The sequence below is a fragment of the Nicotiana tabacum genome, chromosome 20, assembly GCF_000715075.1.
Source record: "Nicotiana tabacum cultivar K326 chromosome 20, ASM71507v2, whole genome shotgun sequence".
NCBI classification, from domain to species: Eukaryota; Viridiplantae; Streptophyta; class Magnoliopsida; order Solanales; family Solanaceae; genus Nicotiana; species Nicotiana tabacum.
Genome location: NC_134099.1, coordinates 69,093,968 through 69,105,033, shown reverse-complemented (window position 1 = coordinate 69,105,033; position 11,066 = coordinate 69,093,968). Strand labels below are relative to the sequence as shown.

General features: G+C 37.2%; 1 protein-coding gene across 1 annotated transcript; it reads left to right on the top strand.

Moving 5' to 3' along the window:
* The first annotated feature begins 5,469 nt into the window (after positions 1-5,469).
* On the top strand, positions 5,470-10,830 carry LOC107799956 (uncharacterized). Its single transcript, XM_016623099.2, has 6 exons — positions 5,470-5,947; positions 6,882-6,995; positions 7,936-8,016; positions 8,645-8,817; positions 9,007-9,103; positions 10,465-10,830. The coding sequence occupies exons 1-6, from the start codon at positions 5,687-5,689 to the stop codon at positions 10,585-10,587; spliced, it is 849 nt and encodes a 282-aa protein (XP_016478585.1). The 5' UTR covers positions 5,470-5,686; the 3' UTR covers positions 10,588-10,830.
* Positions 10,831-11,066: the final 236 nt, after the last annotated feature.

Genomic DNA, 11,066 nt, shown 5'->3' with positions numbered 1-11,066 from the left:
GCTACCGAGATTAGAGTGGAAAGGCTCACTAGATTATATTCCTAGTAGAGTGATTTCACATTTGAAGGCTCAATGGATGGTTGAGAAGGGATGTTTGGCATATTTGGCCTTCGGGAGGGATGTAAGTGCTGATACTCCCATCGTTGAGTCAGTTCTGGTAGTGAGAGACTTTCCAGATGTATTTCCAGCAGAACTGCCGGGCATGCCACCCGACAGGGGTATTGATCTAGTGTCAAGCGCCTAGCCTATATCTATCCCACTATATCACATGGCACCAGAAGAATTAAAAGAGTTAAAGGAGCAATTGCAGGAATTACTTGATACGGGCTTCATCAGGCCTAGTGTGTCATCTTAGGGTGTACCGGTTCTATTTATGAAGAAGAAGGATGGTACTATGAGGATGTGCATTGATTACAGACAGTTGAACAAATTTACTATCAAGAACATGTACCTACTACTGCGCATTGATGACTTGTTTCACCACGATAGTTGAACAAAGTTACTCAAAAATTGATTTGAGGTCAGTGTATCATCAGTTAAAGATTCGGGATTCTAATATTCTAAAGACGGTTTTCAGGACCCGACGTAGTTACTACGAGTTTCTAGTGATGTCTTTCGGACTGACAATGCCTCAAAAACCTTTATCTACTTGATGAATAATGTATTTTAGCTGTATCTTGATTCATTCTTCATTATGTTCATTGACAACATAGTGGTCTACTCACACAACCAAGAGGATCATGAGCAGGATTTGAGGATTGTACTCCAGGCTTTAAGAGAGAAGAATCTCTATGCTAAATTCTCCAAGTATGAGTTTTAGCTTGATTTAGTTGCGTTCTTGGGCCACGTGGTATCTAGTTAGGGGATCAAGGTGGATCCGAAGAATATTGAGGCAGTTTAGAGTTGTCCTAGATAGTTTTTAACTACTGAGATTCGGAGCTTCTTGGGTTAGGTAGGTTATTACCGCCGCTTTGTGGAGGGTTTCTCGTCCATTGCTGCACCTTTGATTAGATAGATCCAGAATGATGCTCCTTTCACATGGTTCGGGGAGTGTGAGGAGAGCTTTCAGAAGCTCAAGACTGCATTAACTACAACCTTAGTGTTGGTGTTGCCTACAAGTTCGGGATCTTATACCATGTATTGTGATGCGTTGCATATCGGGCTTGGCGCGGTGTTGATGCAAGACGGTAGGGTGATTGCCTACGCGTCTCGGCAGTTGAAGGTTCATGAAAAGAATTACATTTTGCATGACTTAGAATTTCCAGGTATTGTTCAAGCATTGAAGATTTGGAGGCATTATTTGTACGGTGTTCATTATGAGATCTATACCGACCATCAGAGTCTTCAGCACCTGTTCAAGCAGAAGGATCTTAATTTGTGGCAACAGAGATAGTTAGATTTATTAAAAGACTATGATATCACTATATTATATCATTCAGGGAAGACCAATATAGTGGTCGATGCATTGAGTATGAAGGCTGAGAGTATGGGCAGTTTGACATATTTACCGGTAGCAGAGAGGCTACTAACCATGGATGTTCAGGCTTTGGCCAACCAGTTTATAAGATTGGATGTTTCGGAGCCTAGCAGGGTTCTTATTTGCGTTGTGGCTCAGTCACTGTTGTTGGAGGGTATCAAGGCTCACTAGTTTGATGATCCTCACTTAATGGTGTTGAGGGACATGGTTCAGCGGGGAAGTGCTAAGGAGGTTGTGAGAGGTGATGATGGTGTTATGCATCTTAAAGGCCCGATTTATGTTCCAAATACTGACGGGCTAAGAGATTTGATCCTTGAAAAGGCACACATCTCGCGTTATTCCATTAACTAAGTATAACGAAGATGTACCATGACTTGAAACAACACTATTTGTGGCAGAGAATGAAGAAGATATCATTGCTTATCTTTCTCGGTGTTTGAATTGTCAACAGGTGAAGTATGAGCATTAGAAATCGGGAGAACTAATTCAGAGATCAGAGATCAGAGATATCAGAGTGGAAATGGGAGTGCGTCACTGTGGATTTTGTGGTAGGCTTACCACGACCCTTAAAGAAATTTGATGCAGTCTAGGTTATTGTAGACCGGTTGACTAAGTCCGTGCACTTTATTCCAGTGATGACTACATATTATTTAGAGCGGTTGGCTCAGATATACATCCGAGAGATTTTCTGCTTGCATGGTGTGCCCATCTCCATCATTTCTGACCAAGGTAAGCCCATAAATGGATACAAATTTTCTATCAATAATTAAACATACCAAATCTCTAAGTAATGAAGCTCGGTTTAACATAAATCTTAATCAAATTTTACTTATTAATACAAGCAATTAAACTAATAAGTTGAGTTCAAATAGTGGAAGGATTGCATAATAAAGTTCTATTTCTACCCGGACATAACATGATTTTTAGCTACATACGGACTCGTCACCTCGTGTGTACGTAGCACCTACAATTAGTAGCAAATAATAATTTAAGCACCTATGGGATTAATTCCCTTTTACAAGGTTAGGCAAGAGACTTACCTCGTCTCCAAATTCACTTCCCGGTCCACAAATCACGCTAAAAGCCTCAAGTCGGTGCCGAGCAATCTGAAACTAGCCAAAGGTTCTGCAAACTAATCAACATTTGCTCAAAATTTCATAATTTAGCTATTAGAGTAATTACCAACCCAATTTAGAAGGTTTCTAAAATTCACCCTTGGGCCTCATAGCCGGATTTTGATTTTTATTATTATAAATAAATATTACCCATAACCTCACAAATACAAAATATATAATTTCTACTCAATTCCATTATCATTTTCATGGGCTAATCCCATTTATATCAAAAACCTAGATTTTTAAACAAACCCCTAAATTCCCATAATTTACATATTAAAATATACCCATAATCTATGTATTAAATTCACATTGGGTAGGAATTACTTATCTTATGATGTTAGACAAAAAATTCCCGTCTAAGAGCTCTGAAATCGGCCAAGGGAAATGAAAATGAGAGAAAATGTCATAAGTCCCATTTTTAATTAAGACACTGCCCAGTGAATCCTTCTTCGCAATCGCGACACTAGCCTCGTGATCGCGAAGGCAAAGCGGCCAAGGCACTAAAAAGTTGAACATCGCGAACGTGATGAATGCCTCGTGAACACGAAGGCTTGCCTGGCTTACCCTATGCAAACACAAGGGGCTCTTCGCAAATACGAGTGGATATTGTGTCATTGTCTGGGCGGAGCGATAAAGGTGGCTATCAGAGTGATACAAGTGGCTAATAATATTTTCAGGGCGGAGTGATATGGGTGGCTATCGGAGAGATAAGGGTGGCAATGTCAGGGATAATGTGTGATGGCCTTGGGGCATTATGTTGATGATATTCGTGTGATAGGGTGATTCTACTTGCGTATGTCATGCACCTTACGTGACTTGTTGTGTTGCTTTATATGAGCTACTCGATGTCCTTGATATTACTTGTTGACTTGGGCTATAATAGTACACTTGCACAAGCATACACCGTAGCATGCCATTTATACTAGTTTAGGAGTATGAAACTTAACATTTATTGATCATGCCCATGTATTCTTGTATTATCTGCTTTCATGTTGATATTGAGCCAGTGACCCCGCCAGACGGATTGTGATTGTGAGCCTGTGATCATGTCGGGCAGATTTAGATGTTGGCACGTGGTCCATACGGTTGTGATTAGAAATGTGGGCACAAAGTGCCGAGAATAAATGATTTGTGGGTTGAGACTCATGACTTGTGATTATGAGAAGAGGTGTCTCGAAGTAATTTCTTTGCGAAACTTGTGTTGGAATGACTTGAAGACCAACAACCTGCCCCTTCCCCAGCTCGCCTTACCCTATGCGAACGCGGATCATCTTATGTGAACGCGAAGACCAGTGGCCCAGAGCTTCGCAATCACGAGCTCCTTTACATGAATGCGAAGAACGAATTTCCCCAACACAATTTCCTTCATCACGAACGCGAGTCCTTCTCCGCGTTCGCGAAGTGGGAAACGAAAACAACAGATAGCAAAATTTTGAAATCAACTCCGGGTGGTCGAAAACTCACCCGAGCCACCCGAGATTCCGTCCAACTGCACCAACAAGTCCATAAATATAATACGGACATGTTCAAACCCTCAGAACACGTAAAACAATATCGACACTAAGAATCGTACCCTAAAACTAAATTGATTAACTTATGAACTTCAAACTTCTTCAACTAGCTCCGAACGCACCGAATCATACTTAGACAACTCGGAATGATGCCAAATTTTGTGTACAAGTCGTAAATCACCGTACAGACCTATTCCCAGGCTCGAAATTTTATAACAAACCTCGATAACACCAAAGTCCACTTCAAACCAAAATTAAAGAACTCGAAAATATCTTTGATGTGCCAACTTTTAACATTAAGCGTCGAAACGCTCCCGGATCACCCCGAAACCCGATCCGAACACACGCCCAAGTCCAAAATTATCATACAAACCTATTGGAACTATCAAATCCCGGTTCCGAGGTTGTTTACTAAAAAAGTTGACTTAATTCAAACTTGGTCATCTTAGGCCACTATTAAGGAACTAAGTGTTACGATTTCAACCCGAACCCTTCCAAACCTAAACCAACCATCCCTGCAAGTTATAAACAGTAAAAGTACATAGGGGATGTAAACGGAATTTAGAAAGCAAAACGACCTATCGGATCGTTACATGATGTGTCACTGAACTTGCACTCCATATATTCTATTTTAGTTCTACTCAACCCGAGATCTTTAGATTCTAGGAACTGTGGCCAACCTCAAGTCTATCATTAACTTTGTCATGTGTCTCACAATCAATGCTATATCATTTACAAATAATATATATCATTGTACTTTTCCTTGAATATGCCGTGTCAACTCATCAATCACAAAGACAAATAAAAATGAGCAAAGATGACTTTAGAAAGAAAATGACGAAGATGAATTTAGAAAATTAGTAAAATTGAGTGATTTTGTAATTAGAAAAGTTAATTTGGTGATTTTTGTGGGATAATAATACAAGTTCAATAGCCTTCATCATTTGGTTGGAAATTTAATCTCATAAAATAATATCCTCTTATCATCCTCCTAAATAGTACTGGATTTGTTTTAATTAATATGAATTTATTTCTTTTTTACTCTTTTCACAAAGAATAATTCTTTGTAAATTTGGACAGATTTGACCTCTTAGTAAGAAGTTTTATAACTAAAACTTTTGTAAACACATAAATACTAAATATATTTAAAATAACAAATTCTAAAATTTTCTTAGTCAAATTAGTTCAATTAAATCGACACGCAAAAAATAATACTTAATGAAAAAAAATTAACAAAAGAAGACAACAAACGTGTATTACTTGTCTTCCATAGATAGCGAAAATATGTGCCCTATTAATCCACTTATCCTCTGCGAGAAAAAGAAAAAGAAAAAGAAAAAGGGAGGAAATAAAAAGACCATTTATCCAAATTGAAGCCCACCTCGTAAATCCCGACCTACCCTCAAATTCGATGCACGACAACGACAAGCACCCTCAATATTCGTAATTTAATCCCGAACACAGATACTGGATAAACATAAACTATCCCACTTGTGTGTCAATAGATTCTCCTTCAAAAACTTTGCTGGATATTTTTCTTCGAGCAAAAAGATCTGAAACAGGTTAATTTTCATCGCCAAATGCAGTCACTTAGTTTTAATCTTAATGCCGGAACGAAAGTGTCATGGCCTGGTCGATTTAACCAGGGAGATGGAAGCAAGCAACAAATTCACATCAGGGGAAATGTGAAGATGTTTAGAATTATGGCGTGTGCGCCTGAGATGAATAGTGGTGCAGAGAGCCAGAGTTCTAGTCCGAGTCGAAGTGAGAGTTCCTTCCTTTCCCGTAGCCAGACCTATGCACTTCTGAAACAGCAAATGGAAGTCGCCACCAAATCTGAGGTCAGCACCTTCATATGCATTGACACTTTTTAATTTAGTTTCGTGTATGGAAAATATGTGTGGATTTACCTTTTTGTCAGTTCACGAGGCACCCGGTGTTTGCACGAAATCAATAAATGCATGGCATTCATATTTTACATGAGCTTACATCTAATTAATACTCCATTTGTTTTAGAATTGATTCGGAGTAGGAGTGTAATAATTTGTAATTTAGGTCTCAATTAGGTTTTAGGATATCAATTTCTTAATCTTTTTGAAACAAAATTTACTTGATTAGAGTCTAGATTTTTAAAAAAGGTACCATAAAGGGCAACTTTTTTTTAATTAGAGATATTTAACATATAAGAAAAAGGCGATTTAAAAAAAAAACAGTTTTGATTGCCCAAATAGTAATAGTTTCATATAAAGTGGAGTGGATGAATTATTAATTATCATCTCATTTTATGGCTTAATCATGATTAATTAATTTGATTTGGTTCAAATATGATGTGTGAGCAAGTCTTTGACTTCGTAGAATTAGTCTCACGCAATACATTATTACTAAACTCCTCCATGTCACAATCCGGCATGCCCCATGCTTGTTCGATGTATAAGTTGAAATTTTTATTAAAATATTGATTAATGCAAGTTCACACCAATTATGATAGACATTTTTTAGGTCCATAGGTACTCCTCATCATTGGCCTTAAAAGCTAGATTTCCTTGTTTGTACTTTTTTTGTGGATGCGAAATTCCACTCAAATGCATTAATTTTGTGATTGCCAGCTTAAACATGATTACATTGCTATAAAAATTGGGTTACTGTTATCTTGGTGAAAGATTTAGAACTTCAAGAAGAATAGAGGAGAAATTTAAAGCTTTTATCCGCTATGTTGGTAGATGCAAATGAATGCTATTTTGTTCACATGCTGAGTTGGATTATATATATATGTAGGACTACAAGCAGGCGGCGAGACTTCGTGATTCATTGAAAATATTTGAGGATGAAGAGCCTGTTTTGCGGCTTAGGAGATTGTTGAAAGAGGCTATTGCAGAAGAGAGGTTTGAGGTACCAGTTCGGCTGTTCCTTTCTCCCAAACAAGTGTTATCAACTGGAGGACCGAAAAATGTTTAGGTTCATTCTATATGCTTAGACAAATTCATTAACAAACAAATTTAGATTTAAGAGATATGGACCTAAATTATCTAACTCTACCTTGTGAAAGCCACAAAATTTGGCCTGCTTTTGGATTTGTATTTGAAAATTGCAATTCTGAACATACTCACCAAGTGAATTTGCTTGTATATCTTGGATTCTCGAATAGAGTAAATTAAATTTTGGTGTGTAATTGATAGAAGTCCTGCTATTTTTGTTTTGAATGGTGCAGATAATACCCTAATGGCCTAATTTTAACTAACATGCAGAAATAGGATTGTTAAAATAAAAGACAATTTTCAACTATTGTCTTAAATTTGTATGCATGCTGAAGGTAAGGGGTAAAATTTGAAGCCAATGGATGGTTTTTACTCCTTCCAAAATAGAATTAGAAATAAAAGCGTGTTTTGAGCGCTGAAAAGGTCGTAAGGAAATTAAACCAGCAAGATGAGGTCTCCTTTTACATGTTTTCCAAAGTCAGAGATTCGTGCAAGTTCAAAATCAATGACAAAACACACACGAATTATAAGGTATTAAAAGGCGCAATCTGTTTTTATAGTACACAAGTGTGCTATATTATTGCACAAATTTGACTCTAAATGTCAACTCCATATTTTATTTTCTCAATTATTTAGGTACGTGCCATTATTGGAGATACATGACAATGCATGATAACATCCTGAAACCTAGCAATTGTTGCTTTTGAAAACTTCAAGAAATAGATGTGCTGATTTAGAATTGTATAAACTTTCTCATCTCTCTGGTAGTGCTATAACAGCTATCCATCGATTATTTGAAGTCACCCTTCATCTATGTTTACCCTTTCTCGCCCTCTTTCTCCATGTCTTCCCAGGATGCAGCGAGGTACCGTGATGAGTTAAAGGATGTCGCTCCGCATTCTCTGTTGAAATGTTCGAGTGACGCAACAACACTGGTATGAAATATCCAATTTTTATTCAGGAATTATCATGCTTCTGTTTAACTTTCTTTTACTAGCTGGATTACCAGATTGGGTTGTTGCTCATGAAGCTTTATGAATAATGAATTTTGACATAAGTGCCTTTGTATACAGTATACTTTAAGGACAAAAATGTGGGAAAGAAGTAATGAGTTTTTTTGGACTTTCATGCATGCCCTCATTATGTTCCACATCTTTTTTTCATGCACATGACCTGTCTTTTTACACCTCTAACAGTTTCTGGGCCCCTTTTCTTCTAAAATACAAAAGATATATATGCTATTATATAATTCAGGTGTCATTTATGACTCTTCCTATTATTATGGGGTCTTAACTAAGAAATATTAAGTTTTTACCACATTAAATATGCCTGCATAAACACTATAAAAGAAGCCCGTCAGGATCTAAATAAAGGCTCCTTTTGTGTGCGTCAGTTTTTGCATATGATTGATTGATGGTTAGATCTTTCTGATAAGCTCATAATTTCACATTCACGATAAGCTTATTGAAGCCTGAACATCTCATAATCAGACTTTTCATAAGTTTATTGAAGCTGAGCAGTTATGTAATCTCTGAAATATCTACTCAACATTGCTTTGTCTAGGGTATCAGGGTTCAAGTTAGAAGCGTGTATATAGAAGGTCGAAGTCATCCTTCAAAAGGCCTTTATTTTTTTGCTTATAGAATAAGAATTACCAACAACTCAGATCGTCCTGTTCAGCTTCTGAGAAGGCACTGGATCATCACTGATGCTAATGGAAAAACAGAAAATGTCTGGTGAGTCGCTAATTTTGCTGTTTGGCACATTTGTGGGAGATAATACTGTTTATGTTTTAACTTATGCATGTCCTTTCTTTTGTAACTTTATGTTGTCATCATTCTGTTTGGTGGTAATTTGATTTTGCTTATTTTTTTTATAAATTTGGACTGAAGACTAAATAATGTTACATCGTTTCTTTCTGATAGGGGAATTGGTGTCATTGGTGAACAACCGGTAATACTTCCCAACACTGGTTTTGAATACTCATCTGCATGCCCATTAGGAACTCCAAGTGGAAGAATGGTAAGAAACTAATTTGTTTCCCTTTCCTTTCCTACATGAGATGCAACCTTCTACTCTCATTTTCATCTTTGCTGTGGCATTTTATACTGAGGTCAATATGTAATTGCACCTGAAGATCATTTTTCTTAAGAGCGCATTTGACCACCTAATGCTCTTTATCAAAAAGTAATGAAGAGTAGTAGTTTTCAGAGGTTTAGATTATGCCCTCAAGTTAGCTGTACGTATGTTTGAGACTTGCTGTCTATAATAATAAATGTGTAATAGAGTTTTGTCTGTGATATTATAAATGGAACAAATTGCAACAATTTCAGTTGAACTCAGACTAGCACTTATGCGTGCTTTATCTATACTCATCTTATAAAAGAATCTATACGCGCTCACGCACTCTGGGGGCCACCCATTAATAGTAATAGAACTCTATGCTAAGTCTTCCCCCCTATATGAGTTAATACCCCCTGATAACTTTCACTGCCTCAAACATCTGAATGTATTTTCCAGCTGAGATGTAATTTTACTATCAAAATTGCATCGTACGTCCAGAATAGTGAAGACATGACCAAGGCTGATGCTTAACATATACCGGCTCTTTTAGGTCCATCACAAGGAAAATGAAAATCGCGATTTGCTTTATCCTACATACAGACACATGCGCACTCATTCTTCTGCTCCTTTCAATCAAGTCTAGAGGATGAAGTTAGTGGTGAGAAAACAGGAAGAATGCGGAATTTAGAACATTCTCAAATGCTTCTCTTATAAACTTAGCACTTACTAATACGTTCTGCAAAATATTTGCGAAGTGCTGCATGCTTAAAATTGGTTACTTCACTAATTTCTGATTGTCATCTTAGCTTAAAATAGCTTAGCATCGCTAGTTGTCATGTTTCTGTGTATTCCTTTTTCTGGATCAAGATGAATTGATATACTTGTTTAAATTGAATAGCAGTGATTGGAACTGGGATGAAAAGATTTCAGTTTTATGGTTATCAGGATTCAATTTGGAACAGCAGATGTTAAAGAGAACTAATTTTTCTGCGGTGCCAAGTAGTTAAAAACTAGGATCTATTCAATTTTGTGTTTTAGTGGCACCATGTTTTAATAGAATGATATTCCTAATATTTTGGAGACCTACTATTAGACCCTTCTGAGTTTCTAGTAAATAAAAACTGTAATTAGTGATGTGCTTTGATGGCTGCGAAACTTGCAAGAAGTCTCTCCGTGTCTTATTCTTGATCTGGATTTGCATTCAATAGTCATCAATCGTTCTGGTTTTGAAATTGCCTACCTTCTGGGGTTCCCTCCCTTTATCTCTGTTCCTGCAATTTCTGACATGCATTGCGTCTCTGATGGTTATTACTACACAGGAGGGTGACTTCGAGATGAAGCATATTGATAAGGTAGGCTCACGGTCATTCAATGTTGCCATTGCTCCTTTCTCTCTATCCAAAGTTGGAGATGGAGGTGATACCTTTTCAGATGGGAGCTGAGAATGTTGTGAAGAAAGTAAGAGGGAGGTTTAGCACCTCATTTGTACAATTTATATATATAGTTTTAGGCGAAGTCTGTGTTGTAATTGCTTGATAGACAATAAACTCATGATATCTGATTCGTGGGTGTTAGATCAAATGTTGCCCATAGATGTAACATATTCCTTCGGGTAGCCAATATGGAACTTAGGGATCTCTTATATTGATGTGGATGTCATTGATTCACATCTTCCAAGCTTGAAAGGTCATCTGTAATTTGCAAATGTATATAGGATGTAATTGAACTGTTTATATGTTTTCTTCGGCCTTTTGGCAGCCAAATTATGATATCTGCTGAGGTATATATGTCCATTAGTTTTGAACTTTTTCGGCTGAAAAAATTGATATTGTCCCTTTCTTTTTGTGTGTGTAGTTAGCTGTTTTATCTAATCGTCGTGTCTATGATACTTCATGCACAGTATTTCCAAAGGATAAATGAT